Below are 27,059 nucleotides of genomic sequence, written 5' to 3'. Positions count from 1 at the left end.
TGAAAGTGAAGTGGGTGGTGAGGCATAGGTCCACTAGCTTGATGTTGTCATTGCTGATGAGGTTGGTGGTGTCTGGTGTATGTGTCTTCGGTTCTTCTAATAGTGTGGTCAGTGTTTCTTTGGCCAAGTTGATGTTGAAATGATGGTCTCCTTTGACGTACCAGCCCTGTTCACATCCATCAATAAATCCGCTACGTGAATTGTCAGTCAACATACCCATTTCCAACCTTATAATGGAGAGAAAGTCATTTATGATGCAGCTTAAGGTAATTGGGCCTAGAACACTGCACTGAGGAACTCTTGCAGACGATGTCCGGAAAATGAGATGATTAACCTCCAACATCTTCCTATATGCCAGGTATGACTCCAACCAGTGGGGAATTTACTCCTGATTTACCCCCAAGGCTCATTGATGCTGCATGCAGTCAGATGCTGCCATGGTGTGAAGGACTGTCTCTCGAACCTCATCTCTGGAATTCACCTGTTTTGTTCCTGCTTGGATGAAGAGTTTAGTTGAGTGGCCATGGCAAAACCCATACTGACCATTTGTCATCTTCCTTTGTGATCAACAAAACACTATCACAACCCCTTTTACCACTTTACTGATGATAGAGAGTATACTGATGGGGTGGCATTGTCTAGGTTGGATTTGTCTTGGTTTTTTTCCACATTTTCAAGTAGATGCCAGTATTGTTGCTATACTGGAACAGCTTGGCTAGGGGAGTAGCAAATTCTGGAGCGCAAGTCTTCAGTACTGTTGCCAGAATGTTGCACAAGAATCATGAGCCCCTACAATGTAGGGACAGGCCACACTAACTTTCTGAAGGGCATCATACACAAATCTATTCCCCCACCAAATATTTCCCATGGAAAACACCTACACATCCCTGGTCACTATGGGGCAATTTAGCATAGCGTGTCCATTGCACATCTTTGGACTGTGGGAGGAAACCCACATACACTCAGGGAGAATGTGCAAACTCCACAGAGGCAGTCACCTAGGGCTGGAATTGAACCGAGATCCCTGGTGCTGCAGTGCAGCAGTGCTTACCACTGAGCCACAGTGCCGCCCTGTAGCCTTTGTATCCAGTGTCTCAACTGTTTCTTGATATCACGTGAAATGAATTGAATTGGCTGAAGACTGGTATCTGTGATGCTGGAGACCATTGGAGGAGGCCGAGCTGGATCACCCACCAGGCACTTCTGGCTAAAGATTGCTGTAAATGCTTCAGCCTTATCTTTTGCACTGATGAGCTGCAGCATAATTTGTCTATCCTTATACTCAATGCCCCTTCCAATGAAGGCAAGCATGCCATAGGCATTTTTTACTACTTTATCTACCTGCATTGCCACCTTCAGTGATCTGTGGACTTGCACACCCAGATCCCTCTGCATATCAATACTCATAAGGGTGTGCCATTCGCAGTGTAGTTTCCACCCGTTCCTGACTTTCCAAAATGCATCACCTTGTCTGCATTAAACTCCACCTGCCATTTTTCTGCCTGTGCTTCCAAATTAACTATATCCTGCTGTATCCTCTGACAGTCCTCCTCACTATTCATTACTGTACCAATCTTTGTTTTGTCTGAAAACTTACTAATTAGATCAGCTATGTTTTCCTCCAAATCCTTTATGTCGTCATGAACATGACCTTTCCGAGGTCCCAGCACTGATCCCTGTGGAACACTTCTTGTCACAGCCCTCCATTCCGAAAAGCATCCTTCCATCACTACCCTCTGTCTCCTGTGACTATGCCAGTTCTGTATCCATGTTGCCAGCTCACCCCTGATACCATGTGACTTTTTGTAGCAGTCAGTCATGAGGGACCTTTTCTGAAGTCCGTTTAGACACTATCAACCGCCTATCTCTCATCAATCATCATCGTCACCTCCTCAAAAAAACTCGATCAAGTTAGTGAGGAATGATCTCCCCTGCTCAACCATTCCCTTTATCACTAATCAGTCCATTTGCTTCTAAATGTTCAAAGAACTTGTCCCTCAGAATCTCTTCCAATAATTGTCTTACCACTGACGTGAGGCTCACAGGCCTGTAATTTCCTGGATTATCCCTGTTACCCTTAGCAAACAATGGGACAACATTGGCTATCCTCCAGTCCTCTGGGACTTCACCTGTAGGACCGAAGGGTCTGTTTCCACGTTGGAAACTGGCAATTGCCTGTGTGGAGTTTGCACATTCTCCCTGTGTCTGTGTGGGTTTCCTCCGGCTGTTCTGGTTTCCTTCCACCATCCAAAGATGTGCAGGTTAGGTGGATAGGCCATGCTAAGTTGCTGATAGTGTCCGGGAATGTACAGACTAGGTGGATTAACCATAGAAAATGCAGGGTTACAGGGTTAAGGGATGGGTCTGGATGAGATGCTTTTCAGAGGGTCGGTGTGGACTTGATGGGCTGAACACTGTTTTGCAGTGTAGAGATTCTATTTTTTAAAAATTCCAGCAAGTTAAACATGATTTACTCTTTTTAAATGTCACCTTTCATTAATAACCCCTCGTTTGCTCAAGACACAGTTAATTTTGTCCTGAGTTCTCATTTCAAGAATTTAACTGACCTGGAGTAGTTGAGCTTGCGTGTACAGCACTTTTTGAACACATGATAATATTTGCAATTTTCCCATCATCTTGTATTTTTGCTGATTCTAAAGAGGACTGAAAAATAATGGCCAGTGCAGATATATTTCCTCCAGTACTGGTGTCTTATTGACTTGAAGTTGAGACAGCTTGCCCAATAACATCTCTTTCTTAATTGTAAACTCCCAGATATTGGAATTATCACCTTTATGCACAGGATCCTCTTCAGATGTTTGTTTGCCTTCCCTTTATCCATTGTAGGATTATACCCTGACTGTTCCTGAACTATCACTTCTTTAAAGCTAACTCATTGATCAGTTACAGTTTTTCCCTACTCCCATTTATTTTGCCCTGATCCATTCCTATGCCATTGAAGTTGCTTTCATCCAATTAGTTATTCTTCTTCTGGACTTTTTTTTGTCCTTTTCCATAACCATCCTAAACCTCCTGATACACCAAGCATTGTGCTTAAATCAATTGTTTGTCACTTGTTTCTGTTTCTGTTTATTCCAGGGCTTGTCAGGTCTGCGGAGCCCTCGGAGCAGTTCGATTACCAGAAGGGCAGCTGGCTTGCCAATGCTGTTACTGAGCGTTGTGGCTGGAGAAGACAGCGAGACACAACCTCTACTCCAGTATTGCATGAAAACATTACTAGATATTGCCAACACTCCTCTGTCTAGTGGTTGGGATCAGACAATTGACCTCCCTCAGGTCAGTCAATATATATGGAAGCCAGGAGGGAATACAGTGAGTTAAGGGCAGCATGTCAAAAATGTTGAAAGTAGGTAGTGGAACCCAACAGGTTATTATACTTGGGCCATATTTGATAACTCTGTATTTCAGTGATTTAGAAACAGATCAAGAGTAGGTAATGTCAAATTTGCAAGTTATCAGAATTGTAGGTAGGTTAATTTTTCAGTCCAAAGTTGATAAGTTGGGCAGTGGCTAAAACTTGTCAAATGGAATTCAGTGTCAGTCAGTGTGAGGAAGAAACTCGGTGCTATGAGGATGCAAAGAGATCTGGGGAACAGGTTTACATAACATTAAAGACAGTGTTTGAAGTGGATAAGGCTACGAAGGAAAGTTTGTGAGATTTTTGGTTTTACCTCAAAACGTACAGGATAGTAGAGTCAAAAGGTAATGATTAGCTAACATAAAAATTATTAAACTTCAATTACAGCACTCTTGGGCAATGTTTGTTCCACACTGTAAGGAGGATTTTGATGCTTTTGAAAAGGTTTAACATATATTTGCCTGGGTGCTGCTTGGCTGAGGAAATACAACAGAAGAAAGAGATTTTAAATATTGAGTCTTTTTAATTGAAACAACATCAGTCATAGGACACTATAATTGAAAAACTTATTATGATGAAATGATAGGTTGAAGGTAGAATCAAACATATGAACTAGAGGAGATTGATCAATGCCTTAACTCCATCCACCTTCTTTCTCTCCTTTATCTTTTGTCCAGCAAAATCTATTGATTGCAGATTTAAAACTGTGAATTGAGCCCCTAACATTTAGTGTGTATTTTTGGGAGAAAGTTCCACATTTCCAGCAGCCTTTGTATGATGTGACATACTCATAACTACTTTACTGAATAGTCTGACTTGGATGTTAAGATTATGATTCCCCCATCCTAGACTCCAACTTTAGTGAAATTGTTGCTTGTTATCTATAGTATCAATTCCTTTCAAAATCCAAAAACTCCAACCATAATACTCCTAACTCTCATACATTCCAGTATACAAATACTGAGGCTTGGACTCACGGACTCAAAATGCAAGCAGGATCTGAATCAGAAAATCCCACCCCTATTCCTGATCCCATTTCTGCTGGTGGGAAATAGGGGTTTGGGTGTGACTCATATTTGAGGGAAACCTAAATTCAGCAGAGCCATTTGAGTTCAGCGCTAAGTTCATACAGACCCCATTCTCAGCAAAGCAAGGACCTTAAGCTGCACTACAGATTTTTAGAGTAGTCATAAATGTCCTTGAAGGGCACCAACAACTATTCAGTTGCAAATCTGCTGGTGTTTAAAAAGAAAAAATAAATACACCCTGTGTGTCAATGTGTGATTAAAAAGAAATCATTTCTGGAAGTTAGAATAGTTATTGTTGACATTACCTTCAGGGCAATCATTATACCATTATTAATGTTTGACTGCTTTCCAGAATCAATAGTTATCCCAACAAGGGGGTCTAAAACATATTAATTGACAGCTCAAAGATGTCATTAAAGGATGAAACAAAAAAAAAACAAAGAGCTGCAGATGCTGGAATTCAGAAACAAAAATAAAAATTGCTGGAAAAACGCAGCAGGTCTACCAGCACCTGTGGAGAGAAAGTAGAGTTAGCATTTCAGGTCCATTGACCCTTTTTCAGAACTGATTGCAGCTATAAACAGGTCTGCTGTATTCACTGCACACAATGTTGTCTGCTGTACGTTGAGATGAAATGCACACTGGGTAACTGCTTCGCAGAGCGCTTACACTCTGTTCGCAAAATGACCCTGAGCTTCCTGTTACCTGCCATTTCAACACACCACTGTGTTCCCTGGCCAACATCTCTGTTTCACACTTGCTGTTTTGCTCCAGTGAAGCTCAGCACAAACTGGCAGAACAATTTTCCACTTGGGGACCCTATAGCCTTCAGGACTCAATACTGGATTAAATAATTTTAGGGCCTAAGCACCTTCTGCCATGTCCTTATCCCAACCCCCATACACCAGGCCTTGCCATCCCATGGGCTGCTACCACACACAATTTAGATTTTCATTGAATTCAAATTCCACCTCTGGTACAAGTATGTAGCATTCGAACCCATATCTCCAGAACATTATCTCAGAGTCTGGATTAACAGTCTAATGATAAAATCACTAAACCATCACCTCCCTTTATGGCTATTTGACAGATTGGATCCAAAATTGGCTTAGTGGCAGGAGGCAGGGTGTGCTGGTTGAAGGGTGTTCTTTTGTGACTGGAAGCTAGTGTCTAGTGGCATACTGCAAGGTCCCGTGCTGAATCCCTTGCTGTTTGTAGTGTGCATGAATGGTTTGGTCACAATATAGGAAGTTTTATTGCGAAGTTCACAGGATAACACAAAAATTGGTGATGTGATAAATAGTAAGAAGGAAAACTTTAGTTTACAGGACAACGTTGAAGGGTTTGAACAGTGGCAAATGGAGTTTAATCCTGAAAAATATGAAGTGATACATTTTAGGAGGACTAAGAAGTCAGGAAATACTTGACAAATGATAGAAAGCTAGGTGATAAGGAGGATCAGCTTGTTCATGTCCATAGACCCTTGAAAGTAGCAGAACAGTTGGATAAGATCATTAAGAAGGCAGATGAGATTTCTTGGCTTCATTACTTAACAAATAGAATAGAAAGCAAGGAAGCTATGTTGGACCTGTGCAGAACATTGGTTAGGCTTCTGCTGGAGTACTGTGTGCAGTTCTGGTCACTACACTGTAGAAAGGATGTGATTTCACCAGAGAGGGAGCAAGGGAGATACACCAGGATATTGCCTGGGCTGAGGTTTTTCAGCTTTGAAGAGAGGCTGGATAGGCTAGGATTGTTTTCCTTGGAGCAGAGAAGTCTCAGATGGGATCAGATTGATGTCTAAAGATTTAGGGGCATAGATAGGGTTAATAGGAATAAACCTTTCCCCATAGAGGAGTGAGTCAGAATTTGGGTGAGTATTTTCTTCATACCTAGAGGGTGGTGGGTACCTGGAATCCTCTGATTGCAAGGGTGGTAGGAGTGAGAACCATCAAGACATTTAAAAAGTATTTTGATGATCAGGGCCAAGTGCTAAGAAATGGGATTAGAGAGGATACGTGTTTGATGACTGGTGTGGGCATGTTGGGCCAGGTGGTCCTTTTCTGTGCTGCAATACTCTGACTCAGTCCATACACTCTGTCTTCTGCACCAAACTAACCCATAACCAAGTCAGTAATTTTCTTCTGTCCCAGTTTTACCTCACAACCTTTTATTGTAAACTAATAAATGGAGGCACTAGAACACAAGGGTCATAGTTACATAATTTTGAGAGAGAGATTCCCATTCTCACGGTACTTGACAGCCAATGATGCAAGGTTGTGTTCGGTGTCTGTTATTTTGGAAGAGTGGCAGCCAGGTAGCCCACAGCAAGCTCTCATAAATAGCAATGAGATAGTGACTAGATATTCAGTTTTGTAATGTCAGTTGAGAGATAAATATTGGCAGAAACACCAGGGAAAATTCTCCTGCTCTTCAATGATGTATATGTGTAGCTAATTGGAATAGAAGGAAATCACAAGTTGATGGAATGATGACCTGTGGAATTTAAGAGTTAAAACCTGGCAGGGGGGTGATGGATTGTGTAATTATTTAAGATGAATTTGAATAAGTGAACGAAGCAAAAGGACATGAATTATCACAAGATACTTACAACACCGGAAGAGGCTGTTTGGTCAGTTGTATTTTTGCCAGATTTCTGAACTAATAATTGAGCAAATCCCGCTGCCCTGTCTTTTACCCATTCCCTTGCAATTTATTTTTCTTGATCAAATAAATACCTTCTGAAAATCACAATTAAAATTTTCAACACGCCCCAGGCAATGCATTCCAGATCCAACCACTGACTGTGAGAAAATGTTTCCTCCTGTAATGCCTTTGGTTATTTTGTCATTTACCTTAAACTGTGTTTTCTGGTTCTTGACCCCTCCACTACTGGGAACAGTGTCTCTGTATCAAGGCTGTTCATAATGCTCATGATTTTGAATATCTCTAGCAAGTCCTCTCTCTGCCTTTTCTTCCAAGAAGACTAGCCCCAGATTTTCGACATAACTGAAGGCCCTCGTTCCAGGAGCAGCTCTCATAAATCTGTTCCACACACACCCTAATACTTTCACATTCTTCCAAAAGACCATGGCACAGAATTGGATGTAACTGTCCATGCTGCCCAGTGTACACGATTTAAACTAGTCTCATTTGCCTATGTTTGGTCCGTATCGCTCCATACCTAACACATCCTGTACAGCCCAAATGTTTCTTAAATGATAAAATTGTGTTCACTTCCACCACTACCTCTTGCAGCCAGTTCCAAACACTCATCACCCTCTGTCTGAAGAAAATGCCCCTTTGGAGCCTTCAGTACCTCTTCTCTCTCACCTTAAACCTTTGCCGTCTAGTTTTAGGCTACCCTACCATGGGGAAAAGCTGTTGGCCATCTACCTTATCTATGATGTGCAGGTCCTAGTGTTGGAATGGGGTAGACAAAGTCAGGAGGCATGCGACACCAGGTTATAGTCCACCAGGTTCATTTGAAATCAAAGCTTTCAGAACACTGAATCTTTGTCACCGAACAAAGGAGCAGTGCTCCAAAAGATTACAATTTCAAATAAACCTGTTGGACTATAACCTGGTGTCATGTGACTTCTGACTTTTTACCTTATCTATGCTTCTCATAATTTTATAGACCTCTGTAAGGTGACCTCTCAGTCTCCTACGCTCCAGGGAAAAGAAGTTCCAGCCAATCCAACCTCTCCTTATAACTCAAACCTTCCAGTCAAGGTAGCATCCTAGTGAATCCTTTCTGTATTCTTTCTAGTTTAATAATATCCTTTCTGTAGTAGGGTGACCAGAACTACATGCTGTACTCAAAGTGTGGCCTCACCAACCTTTTGTACAGCTGCAACAAGATGTCATAACTCCTATACTCAGTGCTGTGACTGATGAAAGCAAGCATGCTGAAAGCCTTGTTCACCATCCTGTCTGCCTGTGACTCAATTTTCAAGGAGATATGAACCTGTACCCCTAGATCTCTTTGTTCTATAACCTTCCCCAGGGCCCTACCATTGACTGTGTAAGTCATGCCCTGGTTTGCCTTACTAAAATGCAACACCTTGTATTTATCTAAATTAAACTCCTTCTGCCATTTCTCAGCTCACTGGCCCAGTTGATCAAGATCTCACTGCATTTCCAGATAAACTTCTTCATGTCTATTATACCACCAATCTTGGTGTCATCCACAAACCTACTAGCCATACCTCCTAAATTCTCATCCAAATCATTTATATAAATGATGAATAACAGTGGACCCGACACCGACCCCTGTGGCACTCCATTGGTCACAGGCCACTTTGTCAATATTATTTTCTTCTGTGCTTCTCCTCTCAGTTTGTTGTGTTTGGCCTGGCTCTCATGTGAAGAATTTACTGAACATACATCATATTCTCTGACTCCTTCATCATCCAGGATTCTTGGCTTTGGCTCCTGCAGTTTTTATTCTTGGGGAAGTTGTGCAGTTTGTTCCTGATCGTCTTCTGAAAAATTAGCAATTTTTCATGTCAATCTCTTTAAAAGCCTCTTCACCAACGAGCATAAACTGGCTGTTTTGTTATTTCTGGGTTTGTCCCTATACCATTTTTGGGCAAGGGTATAACTTTTCCAAATCTCTAGTTCTGTTGTATCACCTCCGTATCTGAGGAAAATTGGAAGATTATGGGCCAGAAGCTCCCAATTTCCATTTGTACTTTCTTTCCTCAGTATCCTGGGATGCATCTTACTGGTAGCATGTCAACTTTTGTTACAACCAGTGTATCTGTTACCTCCCTTTATTCATTTTTGAACATCTCACTGTCTCACTTATGCCCTTTCTCAAACTGTCTGGCAACGTATTCTTCCTTGATGAATGTGATATTTGGTGTCTTATCCATGTCTTCTGTCTGCACTTGTAAATTCCCATTAAGGTCCCTAAGAGGATCCACTCGCCACTTGCTACTCTTTTACTTTTTTCATGTCTTTAGAAGACTTTTCTTGTAATTGTTACAGCACAGCACATTTTGTCCATTATATCAATTGTATTTATGATTGGCCAAAACCTGTCCACAAACTACAAGACACAAGTCAAGAGTGTTTCGGAATACGCCTCACATATCTGGATACATGCAACCCTTGAGGTTCGCCAGCACCAAGGACAAACCAGCCCATTTTATAGACATCCCATTAACCAATTTCAACTTTCATTACCATCACCACTTGATGCACAGTGGCAGCAGCGTCTGCCATTCACAAGATGCACTTTAGCAACTTAACAAATCTCCTTCAAGAGCACTTTCAAAATCCATAACCTCTACCACCTAGAAGTACAAGAGTGGCAAATGCATGGGAATACCACCACCTGCATGGTCCTTTCCAAAACGTATGCTAACCGTGAACTGGAAATATCACTCCTTCACTGTTTCTGAGTCACAATCTTGGAACTCCCTTCCAAACAGCATTGTCAGTGTCTCTGCACCAGATGGACTGCAATGGTTCAAAGATGTCTCACAGTGACATCTCAATTACAGTTAGGGATAGATAATAAATGCTATTCGTGCCAGCAATGACAAAGCCCATGAAACAAAAAAAAAATGCAATGTAACAGCTTCCATGGTTAGTATTACAGGCCCAATTCCAATGTAAAATTCCATTGCCTTACATTATTGATTGGTCAAACTAGGTCGATTAAGGCAGCCTTGAGGAGGAATTCATTGAATGTATCCGCGATAGCTTTCTTGAATAATATGTAATGGAACTGACAAGGGAGAAAGCTATCCTAAATCTGGTCCTGTGTAATGAGACAGGGATAATTAATGATCTTATAGTTAGGGATCTTCTTGGAAGGAGCAATCACAGTAGGGTTGAATTTAGGATACAGATGGAAAGTGAATGGAAAAAATCCAATACAAGGGTCCTGTGCTTAAACAAAGAAGACTACAATAGGATGGGAGAGGAGTTGGCTAAAGTAGAAGTGGAAAAGTAAAGAGGAAGCAAAGACTGTATGGTGGAACAGTGGAGGACTTTCAAAGTAAATTTTCAAAGTTTAAAGTTTTCAAGCTCTGGTTGTGGAGCTGTACCAGAAGTGGTACCAAATACCACAACAAACTGAGGCATATAAATAACAAGCGGGACAGAACACCATCGCTTCACCAGGGGCACCGTGATGATGTTACTTAGCAGGGTGATGAAACATTTGCAACCGAACCGAGTAGCTCAGTGAGCATGTCTATAATTTTTCATAGTGCTCAGCAAAAATATATACCAGTGAAAGGGAAGGACTGTAGGAAAAGGAGTAATCAGCCATGGATGTCTGAGGAAATAAAGGAGGTATCAGATTGAAAGAGAAGGCATACAAAGTGGCAAAGACCAGTGGGAAACTAGAGGGTTGGAGAAACTTTAAAAGTCAACAGAAAGCCACAAAAAAGGCTACAAAAAAAGAGTAAGATAGGTTATGAGACTAAACGAGCTCAGAATAGAAAGACAGATGGCAGAAGTTCCTATAAATATATAAAACAAAAAAGAGTGGCTAAGGTAAACATTGATCCTTTAGAGGATAAGAAGGGAGATTTAGTAATGGGAAATGAGGAAATAGCAGGGGCATTGAACACTGGAGGACACAAATAACTTGCCAGTAATTGATGACCAAGAAACTGAGGTAGGTAAGGATCTGGACGTAATCCATTATCACGAAAGAGGTAGTGTTGGGCAAGCTAATGGAGCTAAAAGTAGACAAGTCTCCTGATCCTGATGGAATGCATCCCAGGGTGCTAAAAAAAAACAGAAGCATTAGCAAATATGCTCGTGGTAATTTTCCAAAATTTGCTGGTCTCTGGAGCAGTTCTAGCAGTTCGGAAAACAGCCAATGTGATGCCATTGTTCAAAAAAGGAGGTAGACAAAAGACGAGCCTATCACAGGCCGGTTAGCTTAACTTCTGTAGTGGGGAAATGCTTGAATCTATGAACAAGACATTTAGATAAAAATTGTCCCATTGGGCAGAAGCAGCATGAGTTCATGAAAGGCTGGTCACGCTTGACAAATTTGCTGCAATTCTATGAAGACATTACGAGTAGATGGGACCCAGTAGATGAAGCATATCTGGATTTCCAAAAGGCATTCAACAAGGTGCCACACAAAAGGCTACTGCATAAGATAAAGAAGCGAGGTGTTACAGGCGATGTAATAGCATGGGTCGAGAAGTGGTTGACTAATAATAAGCATAGAGTGGGGATATATGAGTGCTTTTCTGGTTGGCAAACAATGGTTAATGGTATGCCTCAGGGATCAATGTTGGGACCACAGTTATGTTCAATTTACTTACATGATTTGGATTTGGGGACCTTGTGTAGTATGTCAAGGTTTGCGGATGACACTAAGATGAGTGGTAGAACTAAGTGTGCAGCGGACTCTGAAAGTTTTCAGAGGGATACAGATAGTTTAAGTGAGTGAGCAAAAGTCTGGCAGATGGAATTCAATGTTGATAAATGTGAAGTCATCCATTTTGGTAGGAATAACAGTAAAAGGGACTATTATTTAAACAGTAAAAATTACAATGTGCTGCTGTGCAGAGGGACCTGGGTGTCCTTGTGTATGAATCGCAGAAGGTTAGTTTGCAGGTGCAACAGGTAATTAAGAAGGTAAATGGAATTTTGTCCATCATTGCTACAGGGATTCAGTTTAAAAGCAGGGAGGTTATGTTGCAGCTGTTTAGGATGCTGGTGAGGCCACACCTGCAGTACTGTGTGCAGTTTTGGTCTCCTTACTTGAGAAAGGATGTACTGGCACTGAAGGGGTACAGAGGAGGTTCACTAGGTTGATTCCAGAGTTGAGAGGGTTGGCTTTTGAGGAGAGGCTGAATAGACTGGGATTATATTCGTTGGAATTTGGAAGAATGTGGGGTGATCTTATGGAAACATATAAAATTATGAAGGGAATAGATAAGATAGAAGCCGGAAGGTTGTTTCCACTGGTGAGTGAAACTAGAACAAGAGGGCATAGCTTCAAAATAAGGGGAAACAGATTTAGGACTGAATTGAGAAGGAACTTCTTCACCCAAATGATTGTGAATCTGTGAAATTCCCAGCCCAGTGAAGTAGTTGAAGCTTCCTCATTGAATGTTTTTAAAGCTAAGGGAGATAGTTTTTTTGAATAGTAATGGAATTAAAGATTATGGTAGGAGGGTAGGTAAGTGGAACTGAGGCCATGAAAAGATCAGCCATGATCTTATTGAATGGCAAAGTAGGCTCAAAGGGCCAGATGACCTACTCCTGCATCTGGTTCTTATGTTCCTCTGTACATGTAGAATAACAGGAATCGAGGACTGTGTTAGATACTAGAAGTTAAATAAACTTCTGTAATTTTTCTTTCTGATATTTCTTTTGCTCGCTTGTCGACCATTGGCCTGATTCTAGCTGTTTGTCTCATGATTATGTTTTCCAGGTTTGTTCAGTTCATACATTAAAAACTCTGACTCAAAGTTCAGTTCTGGGATCTGCTGTATTAACATACACCAGTGACATGGCTACCCTGTGCCTGCAAGGGCTCAGCTCTGCATCCTGGGCCATGCGCAATGCAGCTATTCAACTTCTCAGTGAGTTTTATGCTGTTCTTTTCTGTCTGGAACCCTCCTGTTCACAATCTTTCATCTTCTTGTTACTCTCCTTTCTTCCCTTGGTGTCTCTTGGCTGCCTAGTCTCCTTCCATCTTCCTCTCCCCCTGCTTTTCCTGCCCTCAGTCATTCCCTGCCCTGCATGTTTGTCCCAGACTCATTGCTACCCTGGATTGCATGGTTTCCTCTTTCCTCTCTATTCTCCACTTTCTTCCTCAGTACTATGTGATAATAACACTGCCATGGATCTGTGTCTCCTTCCTCACAGGTACTTTAACCTGTCACGTGTTGGGTAAGAAATGTAGTGGAGATGACTCTGCATGGAGCGGAGTGACAGCGTGTGCATTCTTCTTGCACTACCCAGAATTGAAGAGCCTTCTCCTCAAAGAGTTGTATAATGCAACAAACCAGGATTCTGCCACTGTAGGAGGGCATTTTCACCTCTACCCCTCACTCCATTCCATTCTCAACCTGTTGGCGAAACTCCAACCAAGTGTAAATGACACAAATGGGTAAGGCAGAGAGACATTTACCAGTGGATGAAGTACTGTAATACATATGAATACTTTCTGAATCCTGATAAATTTGGTGGTTATTTACCTTTGAAATTTCAGGGATTTGATGATTACAAACTGGCATGAAAGCTGATGCATGGCATAGAATAGTGAGGCACGCTTGAGGGGGCTGAATGATGTACTCCTGTTTCTATTTCTTATGTTCTTTTAGAATAAAATGCTATCACTAACTGTATTAAAAACATAGTACACAATAATATGCCATAATAATTTGACATGTGAAGCTGTCAACACCTTTTAAACTTACATCAAAAAGTTCTCAATTCTAGACCAGCCAAATTTCAATCAGTCATGTGTTCTCTGAGATTCCCTAAACGGTCACCTACTTCCATCAAAATAATGGAGGTTCTGAAATACCTAACCCGTTACTGAAGATTGCAAAGGAGTGATCGCTGCATGCAGCCACACAATCTGCACCATGAAACTGTAACAATCTTTTAGAATGGGATTGGTGGTAGGAACCTCTTGAATCGGAAACTGCCCACCATTTTTGATTTCCCCAACTTCCATTCCAGTTTCAGATTTTATCTTTCAGTGGTTGAAAACCATTCTGCTATGCCCATTGTATTTTCCCTACGTCAGGGTTACACATCACAGATAATACCTCGTGATGTCTCTGACTCTGCATCATTGATAAATACAGAGTATACTTCAGCCATAGAATCCCTAGAGTGTGGAAGCAGGTCATCTGGCCCATCGAGTCCACAATGACCATCCGAAGAGCATCCCTATGACCTGCATTTCCCATGGCTAATCCATCTCATCGGTATATCCCTGGACGCTATGGACAATTTGACATGGCCATTCCACCTAACCTGCACATCTTTGGACAGTGTGAGGAAACTGGAGCACCCAGGGGAAAGCCACACAGACAGGGGAGAGAATGTGCAAACTCCACACAGACATTGGTTAAGAATCCCTGAGCAAATTCCCTTTCTGGTCCTGAATTGGTTCCACTCCATTCACTATTTATATATATATATATCTATAGAGGACTTTGGGAGTGTTTTTATATAACTTCAAGTCTCTTCTCATATTTTCTCTTTGCTTCCCTTATTTGTTTTTTTCTACATTCATACTTCTTCTCAGTTGCATTGTCCACCTGATGTATGTCAGCACACTCTGTCTTCTTCATTTTAATCTGTCTCTAATTTGTCATGCAAAGTTTTCCCTACCTTTCTCCTTCACAATAATATACTTTGACTATGCCCGAACCATCTTTGAACATCAGTAGGAATAAGCTATTCAACCCATCAAATCTGTACAACCATTCAGTTAGATCATGTCCAATCATCTATCTCAGTGCCATATCTGTAGATGTCATTAGTATTGAGAAATCTATCAATTTCTGTCTTCAACATGCTTAATAATCAAGTTTCCACAGCTGTATGGAATAGAGAATTCCAAAGATTCTTAACTCTCCTTAGTGAAGATGTTTATCCTTATCTCAGTCATAAATGGAGATTTACTCTGAGACTTTATCCCTTGGTTTTAGACTCTCTAGCCAGGAGAAACATCTTATTTACATCCACTTTGTCACACCTTGGAGGAATTTTATCATTTTCAACCTGTCATTTTTCAAAGCCCTACTGAAGACAAGATCAATTTCCTCAATATCTCAAGATGATCCTGCCATCCCAGGGATCAATTTGGTGAATCCCCATTTCCCTCCTTCTATTGAAGCTATATCCTTTCGTAGTTAAAGAGATCAAAACTTCACACAGTACACCAGGTGCAGTCTCACCAAGGCTGTATACAACTGCAACAAGATATGTTTGCTCCTGTGCTCAAATCCCCCTACGATGAAGGCAATAAACCATTTGCCCTTTCAATTGCTTGCTGCACCTGCAAGCTAGCTTTTCATTGTCTCATAATTAAGCACACCAAGAGTCCTTTTAGAATCTGCATTTCCCAACCATTCACTATTTAAGAAATACTCTGTCTTTCTACTTTTTAATTGCCAAAGTGGATAACTTCACACTTCCTTGCATTATATTCTATCAGCTTTATTGAAGCCCATTCACTTAGCCTGTCCAAATCGTCTTGAGGCCCTCTTGCAACCTGCTCACAACTTACATTTGTGCCCTGTTTGGTGCTATTAGCAAATCTGGAGATAACACAATCGGTTCCTAACATCCAAATCATTTGTGTGGATTATGAACAGCTGTACACCTAACAATAATTTTTGAGGCACCACGAGTAACAGCCTGTCATCCGGAGAATGATCCATTTTTTCTAACTAAACCTGTCGCCTGTGTTCCAGGGATCTGTATCCTTCTGCTCCCTGCCCATTCATGTCTAGATACATTTTAAATGATGCTATTGTGCCCACCTCTACCCCCTCTGCTGGCAACGCATTCCAGGCACCCACCACCCTGTATGTAAAGAACTTTCCACGCATATTTCCCTTAAATTTTTCCCCGTCACCTTGAAATCGTGACCCCTAGTAATTGAGTCCCACACGCTGGGAAAAAGCTTCTTGCTATCCACCCTGTCTATACCTTTCATGATTTTGTAGACCTCAATCAGGTTCCCCCCTCAAGCTCCGTCTTTGTAATGTAAATAATCCTAATCTACTCAACCTCTCTTCAAAGGTAGCATCCTCCATACCAGGCAACATCCTGGTGAACCTTCTCTGCACCCTCTCCAAAGCATCCACAACCTTTTGGTGATGTGGTGACCAGAACCATATGCAGTATTCCAAATGTGGGCGAACCAAAATCCTATACAATTGTAACATGACCTGCCAACTCTTGTACTCAGTACCCCGGCTGATGAATGAAAGCATGCTGTATGCCTTCTTGACCACTCTATGGATTTGCATTGCCACCTGCAGGGTACAATGGACCTGAACACCCAGATCTCACTGTGCATGAGTTTTCCCCAGGGCTTTTCCATTTACCACTCTTCCATTTATCGCTCGTTTATATTCTGGGAATGGTCTTTGCAGTCAGCATGGGTGTGAAGAGTGTTGTGGAAGAACTCGCTGTTGAGGAACAGTTAGCCCCAAACATTACAATACTATAGTGTTTCCGTCCCTACTTTCCTCCTCTAAACGAAAGAAGAGAGGCAAGGTTCAGCAGAGAAGAGACAGAACATGGTGAGAGGAAGGTCGGCAGCGAAGTTCCAGCAGGTAAAGGAGCGTTTCTGGAAATAGCTTATGGGAACTGGTGTTAGTGAGTGACAGGTAAGTTTTGAGAAATTGTTATTGGAGCAGAGATTAACAGAAGTAGAAGAAAAGAATTTGACATTGTAAGGATTAGTAAACTTAAAGGGGTAAGATATGGTAAAACAGGTCCAACTTATAGCCTGCTCCTCTTGCTTAATGTGGGAAGTGGGGCACATTTTCGCTGCCCAGGACCTTCATGTTTGCACAGAGTGTCTCCACCTGCAGCTCCTGGAAGCCCAAGTTTTGGAGTTGCAGAGAAGTCTGGAGTCACTGTGGAGCATTTGCAAGGCAGAGAGTATGGGGGATAGCATGTGTGGAGGGCTGGTCACACCGCAGGCTCATACTCTACAAGGCAGGACGGGAATGGGTGATCACTAAGCTGAGCGGGAGGGCTAAACTGGCAGTGCAGGAATCTCCTCTGGCTATTCCCCTGCAAAAGTGATATAACATTTTGGGTACTGTTGTAGGAATGGCCTCTTGGAGAATAACAGCGAAGTCGAATTCATGGTGCCATGGTTGCAGAGAGAGGGAGAAATAGCCATAGAAATGCTATAGTTGTAGGGATTCAATTGTAAGGAGAATAGATAGGTGTTTCTGTGGTCGCAAATGAGAGTCCAGGATGGTGTGTTGCCTTCGTGGTGTTTGGATCGTGGATCTCTTGGAGCTGCTGCAGGACATCCTGGAGGTGGAGGGAAAACAGTCAGTGGTCGTGATACACATTGGTACTAACAGCATAAGTTAAAATGGGGATGAGTTCCTAAAAGCAGAATATAGAGAATGAGGAAAATAGTTGAAATGTTGCATGTCAAAGGTAGTTATGTAAGGACTTACTATCAGTGCCATGAGCTAGTCAGAGTAAAAACAGCAAGATTTATAAAACGAACACATGGCTGAAAAGATGGTGTGAGAGGGAGGGCTTCAGATTTATGGGGCATTGGGACCGGTTCTGGGGAGGTGAGACCTGTGCAGACTGGATGGGTTACACCTGGGCAGGACTGGGACTGATGTTCTTGGGGAGTACTTGGTAGAGTGGTTGAGGAGGGTTTAAACTAGTGTGGCAGGGGGATGGGGACCAGAGGAGTATGGCAGTAGGTGCAGAAATTGAGGGAGAGGTAGAAACCAGGGCAAACATGACTAAGAACAGACAAGGAAATGCTGCTGAAAAGAGCAAGGGAGGTGGTCTGAAATGCATGTGTTTCAATGCACCAAGTATAATAGGCTGGGTAGATAAACTTAGAACTTTGGTTAGCACTTGGAACTATGATATTATTGTGATTACAGAGACTTGGCTGAAAGAGGGACAGGACTGGCAGCTGAATGCTCCAGAATTTAGATCCTTCAGGTGTGATTGAAAGGATTTAAAAGGGGTGGGAGAGTTGCATTACTGGTAAAGCAGAATCTCAGCTGTACTGAAGGAGGATACATCAGACGACTCATGCACTCAGGAATAGGAAAGGTGAAATCACAGTGCTGGGGATATATGACAGGCCTCCCTACAGCCAGTGAGAGACAGGAGAGAATATGTAGACAGATTTTTAGAAAGATGTAAGAACAGCAGGGTTGTTGTGGTGTCTGATTTTAACTTTCCTTACATTGACTGGGACTGACATTATGCTAGGGACTTGAATGGGCCAGACTTTGTAAAGACCATTCAGAGGGGTTTCTTGACACAGTATGCAATCAGTCCAACCAGGGAAGGGGTTATACAAGCTGATTTTGGGAAATGAGATTGACCAGGTGAGTGAAGTTTCAGTGGGGGAGCATTTCAGGAGTAGTGACCAGGATACTGGGAGTTTTAAGATACTCATGAATAGGCATAACAGCAGTTCTCAGGTGAGGGTGTTAAATTGGGGGGAAACAAGCTACAACAAGATTAGGCAGGAACTGGATAGTGTTGATTGGATCAGACATGTGGGAGTACTTCAAACAGCAGTTCATAAGAGTTCAGGAGCAGCATATTCCTGCGAGAATGAAGGATGGGTATAGCAAGTTATGTGAACCTTGGATGACCAGGGATGTTATGACTTTGATCAGAAAGAAAAGGGAAGCATAAGTAATGTCTGGGAGGATGGGAACTGACCTAGCCCTTGAAGTATGTATGGAAACTAGGAAAAAACTTAAACAAGGAATTAGAAGGGCTGAATGGGATCATGAAATATTATTAGCAAACAGGATTAAGAAGAATCCCAAGGTGTTTTATACACGTATAAAAAGCAAGAAGGTAGCTAGGGAAAGAGTTGGCTCACTGAAGAACAAGAGAGGCAATGTATTCATGGAGCCAGAAGAGATAGGTGAGGTCCTAAATGAATACTTTGTATTGGTATTCACAAAAGTGAAGCAATTGGCGGTGGATCATCTCAAGGAAGGGAGTGTTGAATTGCTCAGTCAAGTTGCTATTAAAAAGGAAGAGACGTTGTGAGTTTTAAAAAGCAGTAAGGTTGAAAAGTCCCCGAGTCCTGATGGGATCTCTCCCAGAATATTGAGGGAGGCAAGATAACAAATTGCTGGAGCATTGTATCTTCTTTGGCCACAGATGAGGTCCCAGAGGACTGGAGAATAACTAATCTTTTCCCATTGTTTAAGAAGGGTAGCAGGGATAATCCAAGAAATTACAGGCCAGTGAGCCTCACATCAGTGGTAGGGAAATTATTGGAAAAGATTCTTAGGGACAAGCTCTATAGCAATAAGAAGCAAATGGACTGACCAGCGATAAAGAGCATGGTTTCGTGCGGGGGAGCTCATGCCTCACTAACTTGATCAAGATTTTTTGAGGTGGTGACGCAGATGATTGATGAGGAAAATGCGGTTGTTGTTGCCTACATGGACTTCAGTAAAGCCTTTGACAAGGTCCCTCATGACAGACTACTACAAAAGATGAAGCTTCTTGATATCAGGGGTGAACTGGCAAGATGGATACAGGACTGGCTTAGTCATGGGAGACATGGGGTTCTGGCGGAAGAATGCTTTTTGGGATGTAGGGCTGTGACTAGTGGGGTTCAACAGGGACACAAATGATTTGGAGGGAAATATAGCTGGTCTAATTAGTAAGTTTATGGTCGATGCAAAAATTGGAGGAGTTGCAAATAGTGAAGAGGATTGTTAGAGGATACAGCAGGAGATAAATCAGCAGGAGGCATGGACAGAAAAATTGCAGCTGGAGTTTAATCTGGAAAAATGTACGGTGATGCATTTTGGAAGGTCAAGTACAGGTGGAAATTATACATTGAATGGCAGAACCCTTAGGCATATTAGTGTGCAACCCACAGATCACTGAAGGTGGCAGCGCACGTAGATAAGGAAGTAAAAAGGCCTATGGCCTGCTTGCCTTCATTGGAAGGGGCACTGAGTCCAAGGATAGACAAGTTATGCTGCTTTATAGAACTTTAGTTAGGCCACATTTGGAATATTGCTCACAGTTCTGGGCATGACAGTATCAGAAGGATGTGGATGCTTTGGAGATGATACAGAAAAGGCTTACAAGGATATTGCCTATTATGGGGGATTTTAGCTATGAGGAACGATTGGATAGACTGGGTTTATTTTCAATGGAATGCAGAGGTTGAGGGGAGGCCGATAGAAGTTTATAAGATTGTGAGTGGCATGGATAGAGTTAAAAGCATGAGGCTTTTTCCCAGGGTAGAGGGGTCAATTACTAGGGGGCTTAGATTCAAGGTGCAAAGAGAAAAGTGTGGCAATGAAAAGAGATGTGCGAGGCAAGCTTTTCACACAAAGAGAGCCAAGGGTCTGGAATCCGCTGTCAGAGGGGTTGCTGGAAGCAGACATAATAGCAGCGTTCAAGAAACACCTGGATTAATAGTGAATACAGTTTTAATGTGGAAAGGTGAAATGTGTCAGCGCAGGCTTGGAGAACCGAAGGGCCTGAATCTGTGCTGTATTGTTCTTTGTTCTTTGATCTGGGCTTGGATGATGTTGAATCTGTTTGGATGTAGGTAAATAACAGCAAAGGAAAGAAGATACAGATAGGAGCAATGTACATACTCCCCGAACAGCAGCCTCCCTGTGGGAAAGTATATAATTATCAAATAGTTGCAGCATGTAAAAAGAACACGGCAATAATAATGGGTGACTTTGACTGAATCAACATGAAGACTAATCAAATTGGAAGGGGTATCTACAACAGCAAATTCATAGAATGCATTAGAAATAGTTTCCTAGCGCGATATGTTGTGAGGCCAACCAAGGAACAGGCTATCCTGGATCTAATAATGAGTAATGAGGCAGGTTTAATAAATGACCTATGAGTAAAAGACCCTGTAGGAAGTAGTGATTGTAACATGATGGAATTTAATATTCAGCTTGAGTGTGAGAATTTTGTGTCAGAAGCAACAGTGTTTAACTTAAAGGAACTGAAAAGAGTTAAATAGATTGGAACTTTATTTGCTGGAATTTAGAAGAATAAGAAGTGATCTCATTGAAATATATCAATTCTTAAGGAGCTTGACAGGGTAAATGATGATTGAGTTAGCTAAGCTGACTCAGCAGATAGATGAACAGGGAAGACAGTGATCAAGCAGTGGAAAACATTTAAACAGGTTATGGATGACTCTCAGCAAAAGGAATCCCAGTAAGGAGAAAATATTCTGAGACAGGGATGAACCACTATGGCTAACCAAGGAAGTTAAGGATGGTGTTAAATTGAAAGAAAAAGCGTATAAAGAGGCAAAAGTCAGCTACAGACCCAAAGATTAGGATAAATTCAGATTTTAGCAAAAGAGAACTAAACACATAATGAGAGAGAAAATAAATAACAAGGGCAAACTAGCAAGGAATATAAAACCTGACAATCAGTGTCTTTAAAGGTATGAAAAGGAAGGGAGTAAACACAAGCCCCTTAGAAAATGAATGAGTGGAAATAGTTATGGGGAACAGGAAAATGGCAGAAGAATTTAACAGATAATTTTCATCAGTGTTTACAATGGAGCATCCCATTTATACTAAATAATGCGGGGAAGGAATTAAGTACAATCACCAGAGAAGTGGTGTGAGACAAATTAATGGGTCTAAAGGCAGATAAGTCCCCTGGCCATTCGGGCTTACATCCGAGGATCCTAAAAGAAGTACCTACCAAGATAATGGGTGCATTAGTTGTAATTTTCTAAAAATCCTTGGGTTCTGGTGATGTACCAGATGATTAGAAAACTGCCAACGTGACATTGCTATTCAAAAAAGGAGAGAGGCAAAAAGCAGGTATCTATAGGCCGATTGGTCGAACGTCTCGTGTTGGAAAAATGTTGGAATCAATTATTAAGGAAATAACAGCAGAACATTTGGGAAATGAACCCTAATCAAGTAGAGTCTGCATGGCTTCATGCAAGGGAAATTGTGTCTGACTAATTTATGAGAGTTTTTTAAGGAAGTCTCAACCAGAATGTATAGAGGGGAAGATGGAGGGGTAGATGCATTTGCTCTTCCAGAAGTGGACAAGGCACCTCAATAAGGTTAAGTCAAAAGGATAAGTGCCCATGCCTTTGGAGGCACTGTATTGTCATGGATAGAGAATTGGCCAATGGGCAAGTGGGGATAAGAAGTTATTTTTCAGGCTGGCAACCTGTAACCAGTGGGTTCTACAGGGATCAGTATTGGGACCCCAATGTTTACAATGTATTTTAATGATTTGGAGGAAAGAAGCAAATGTACGGTCGTCAAATTTGCAGATGACTCAAATATAATGGAAATACAAGTTGCAAAGGGGCTACACACAGTTACAGAGACATATAGATAGGTTGTGTAAGTTGGCAAACAGTCGGCAAAAGGAAATGCTAGGAATGTAGGAAAATGTGAAGTTGTTCATTTTGGAAGGGGGAACAAAAGAACAGAATTATTTAAATGGGGAAAAACTGCAGAAAGCTGCAACACAAAAGCTCTTGGGGATACTTGTGCACAAAACACAAAAAGGTCACACACAGGCGCAGCAGGTAATCGGGAAAACTAATGGAATGTTGACCCTTATTTCAAGAGGTTGAAGCATAAGAGTTGAGAAGTCTGATGCAACTATACAAGGTGCTGGTGATGTCTCATGTGGAGTACTGTGAGCAGTTTTGGCCTCTTTATTTAAGGAAACATATTATTTCAATTGAGGCATTCAGAGAAGGTTCATGAAATGATTCCTTGTAGGGAGGGACTGTCTTATGGATAAAGGTTAAACAGATTAGGACTCTATTTACCGGAGTTTAGAAGAATAAGAGGTGATCTCGTTAAAACATAATGGATTCTTAAGGGGCTTGACAGGATAAATACTGCAATGATGTTTTTCCCCCATGGGAGAGCCTGGGACCAGACAGCATAGCCTCAAAACTTAAGGGGTGCCACTTTAAGACTGAGATGGATTTGTAATCAAGGGATACGGTGGGGTGGGGGGGGGGGGGGGGGGGAAGCAGGAAAGTGGATGTGAGGAATGTGGGATCAGCCATGATCCTTTTGAATAGGAAAGTAGACTCAAAGGGCTAAGTGGCCTACTACTGTTCTTATTTTTTAATGGTAATTCTCAGTTTTAGATAGCACTTAAGTTTTCACATTTTTCCCCAATTTTCCCCTTGCCCTACTGTCCAAAAAGAGCTTAACAATATTTCTTGTTTTTAAGATAACAAAGTGTGGAGCTGGATGAACACAGCAGGCCAAGCAGCATTTTAGGAGCACAAAAGCTGACGTTTCGGGCCTAGACCCTTCATCAGAAAAGGGGGGATGGGGAGAGGATTCTGAGATAAAGAGGGAGAAAGGGGGAGGCGGATAGAAGATGGATAGAGGAGAAGATAGGTGGAGAGAAGAGTATGGGTGGGGAGGTAGGGAGGGGATAGGTCAGTCTGGGGAGGACGGACAGGTCAAGGGAGCGGGATGAGGTTAGGAGGTAGGAAATGGAGGTGTGGCTTGAGGTGCGAGGAGGGGATAGGTGAGAGGAAGAACAGGTTAGGCAGGCGGGGACGAGCTAGGCTGGTTTTGGGATGCAGTGGGGGGAGGGGAGATTTTGAAGCTGGTGAAATCCACATTGATACCATTGGGCTGCAGGGTTCCCAAGCGGAATGTGAGTTGCTGTTCCTGTAACCTACGGGTGGCATCATTATGGCACTGCAAGAGGCCCAGGATGGGCATGTCGTCTAAGGAATGGGAGGGGGAGTTGAAATGGTTGACGATTGGGAGGTGCAGTTGTTTATTGCAAACCGAGCGGAGGTGTTCTGCAAAGCGGTCCCCAAGCCTCCATTTGGTTTCCCCAGTGTAGAGGAAGCCACACCGTGTACAGCGGATGCAGTATACACATTGGCGGATGTGCAGGTGAACATGTGCTTGATGTGGGAAGTCATCTTGGGGCCTGGGATGGGGGTGAGGGAGGAGGTGATGGGGGCAAGTGTAGCACTTCCTGCGGTTGCAGGGGAAAGTGCCGGGTTTAGTGGGGATGGAGTGGAGTGTGGAGCGGACAAGGAAGTCGTGGAGAGAGTGGTCTCTCTGGAAGGCAGACAAGGTTGGGGTTGGAAAAATGACCTTAGTGGTGGGGTTGGATTGTAGATGGTGGAAGTGTCAGAGGATGATGTGTTGTATCCGGAGGTTAGTGGGGTGGTATGTGAGGACTAGGGGAATTCTCTTTTGGCAGTTATTGTGGGGGCGGGGTCTGAGGAATGAGGTGCAGGAAATGCGGGAGACACAGTCGAGGGCATTCTCGAACACTGCGGGGGGGGGGATGTTGCAATCCTTGAAGAACGAGGACATCTGGGATGTACGGTAGTGGAATGCCTCATCCTGGGAGCAGATGCAGCGGAGGCGGAGGAATTGGGAATAGGGGATGGAATTTTTGCAGGAAGGTGGGTGGCAGGAGGTGTATTCTAGGTAGCTGTCGGACTCGGTGGGCTTGAAATGGACATCAGTTTGTAGGTGATGGCCTGAGATGGAGACAGAAAGGTCCAGGAAAGTGAGGGAAGTGTTGGAAATGGTCCAGGTGAACTTAAGGTTGGGGTGGAAGGTGTTGGTGAAGTGGATGAACTGCTCGAGCTCCTCTTGGGAGCAAGAGACAGCACCGATACAGTCATCAATGTAACGGAGGAAGAGGTGGAATTTAGGGCCGTGTACGTGTGAAAGAGGGACTGTTCCACGTAAGCTACAAAGAAGCAGGCATAGCTTGGGCACATGCGGGTACCCATGGCCACCCCCTTTGTAGGAAGTGGAAGGAAACGAAAGAGAAGTCGTTGAGGGTGAGGACGAGTTCAGCTGGGCAGATGAGGGTGTCGGTCCACCACATACAACCCCACCAACCCCTGGATCCAATACATCATCCTCCCACACTTCCACCATCTACAATCCAACCCCACCACTAAAGACATTTTTCCAACCCCACCCTTGTCTGCCTTCCAGAGAGACCACTCTGTCCGCGACTCCTTTGTCCCCTCCACACTCCCCTCCAACTCCACCACACCCAGCACTTACCCCTGCAACCGCAGGAAGTGCTGCACCTGCTCATACACCTCCTCCCTCACCCACATTCCAGGCCCCAAGATGACTTTCCACATCAAGCAGATGTTCACCTGCACATCCGCCAATGTGGTATACTGCATCCGCTGTACCAGGTGTGGCTTGGGGACTGCTTTGCGTAACACCTATGCTCAGTTTGCAATAAACAACTGCACCTCCCAATCACGAACCATTTCAAACCCCCCCCCCCCATTCCTTAGACGACATGCTCATCCTGGGCCTCCTGCAGTGCCATAACGAAGCCACCCGTAGGTTGCATGAACAGCAACCCATATCCTGCTTGGGAACCCTGCAGCCCAATGGTATCAATGTGGATTTCACCAGCTTCAAAATCTCCCCTCCCCCCACTGCATCCCAAAACCAGCCCAGCTCTTCCCCGCCTGCCTAACCTGTCCTTCCTCTCAACCATCCCCATCTCCCACCTCAAGCTGCACCTCTATTTCCTACCTACTAACCTCATTTTGCCCCCTTGACCTGTCCGTCCTCCCCAGACTGACCTATCCCCTCCCTACCTCCCCACCCACACTCTCCTCTCAACCTATCTTCTCCTCTATCCATCTTCGCTCTGCCTCCCCCTCTCTCCCTATTTATTTCAGAATCCTCTCCCCATCCTCCCTTTTCTGATGAAGGGTCTAGGCCCGAAACGTCAGTTTTTGTGCTCCTAAGATGCTGCTTGGCCTGCTGCATTCATCCAGCTCCACACTTTGTTATCTCAGATCCTCCAGCATCTGCAGTTCCCATTATCTTGTTTTTTAACTCTGCCAGCCTGGTATAGACAGTGGAAATTGTCATTGTGAGTAGAGTCTGATAAAAACAGCAATCAGCTTTGGAAATAATGCCAAAATTACAGAACTCGAACTTCACACAGAGATTCTTTAAAGGGATATAAATTAAATGCTAGTTAAAATATGACTCACATTTACTGTACACCTGTTCTGGAACTGTGGTCGTTCCACCTGGGACAACAGTTAGTATCTGAGCGATTTGCATTTGCATGCAACCAACAAAATGAATCAAGTTCAACAATTTGCTGGTTCTGCTCAGTGTTTGTTCTAGATTTCTCCACCTTCTGATGCAGCTGGCAGCCAATCCGATTCACAGCGTGCGCATGATGTCTGCAAAGGCTCTGGTTGCACTGGTCCCACTCACGGAATACAGCAAGGTGCTGGCATCTTTGGTTAGAGACTTACCTCCTTGTGGTACACCCACCTCCCACAACAGACTGCATGGCCAACTGCTGCAGATGGAAGCTGTCCTGGAAGCTGGGCTGGATGCAGGCTGGTGAGTTAATCCATTTGTGCAAGCTCTGCAGCCCAACGTTAAAGTACATATCACATATTTCAGAACCACTCTCTTTCAACGGGCACCCAGAAACCCAATATTTGCTCAGTACCCAGTTTGAGACATTAAATATTTAAAATTTTGTCGAGAATTTGAATCTTTTGTGCAAATTTAATATGTAAAAAAGGAAATAAAACCTTGAACAAACAACACCATATGATAGGAAAAACAGGTTATGTGTCTGGTCTGTACTGTTTGGAGTTTGAAGACTAAGACTGCCCTAAGTGAACACATGCCTAGTCAATGTCTTTGCCTCTCTTTCTCTGGCTGTCATTCAGCTAGGATTTGAGTTGGAGACACACAGGCACATCAGGGAGGGAGGGAAACCCATGGATCTCAAGACGTAGCTTATAGCGGGACCCATGCTCAGAGGGTTTGGTGCAATTAATAACATTCAGACCAAGAAGAAAACAAGTGAGATAGAGAATTAGGATCCAAAGAAATTACCTCTGTCCAGTAGGTGCAATGTACTTGCTATTTTAGATAATAAGAGACTGTCGG

The 27,059-nt window shown here is 42.9% G+C and overlaps 1 protein-coding gene across 1 annotated transcript in view; it reads left to right on the top strand.

Moving 5' to 3' along the window:
- The window catches only part of si:ch211-225b11.4 (thyroid adenoma-associated protein homolog), a 248,624-nt gene that overhangs the window by 194,226 nt on the left and 27,339 nt on the right, over positions 1 to 27,059 (top strand). The window contains exons 21-24 of the mRNA XM_048556638.1: positions 3,100 to 3,297; positions 12,830 to 12,980; positions 13,267 to 13,510; positions 26,262 to 26,498. Of these exons, the coding sequence (XP_048412595.1) occupies positions 3,100 to 3,297; positions 12,830 to 12,980; positions 13,267 to 13,510; positions 26,262 to 26,498 (830 nt within the window). The remainder of the gene's footprint in view (positions 1 to 3,099; positions 3,298 to 12,829; positions 12,981 to 13,266; positions 13,511 to 26,261; positions 26,499 to 27,059) is intronic.

The sequence above is a fragment of the Stegostoma tigrinum genome, chromosome 26 (assembly GCF_030684315.1).
Source record: "Stegostoma tigrinum isolate sSteTig4 chromosome 26, sSteTig4.hap1, whole genome shotgun sequence".
Classification (NCBI taxonomy): Eukaryota; Metazoa; Chordata; class Chondrichthyes; order Orectolobiformes; family Stegostomatidae; genus Stegostoma; species Stegostoma tigrinum.
The sequence above is the reverse complement of the archived record's forward strand: the minus strand, read 5'-3'. Positions and strand labels throughout refer to the sequence as shown.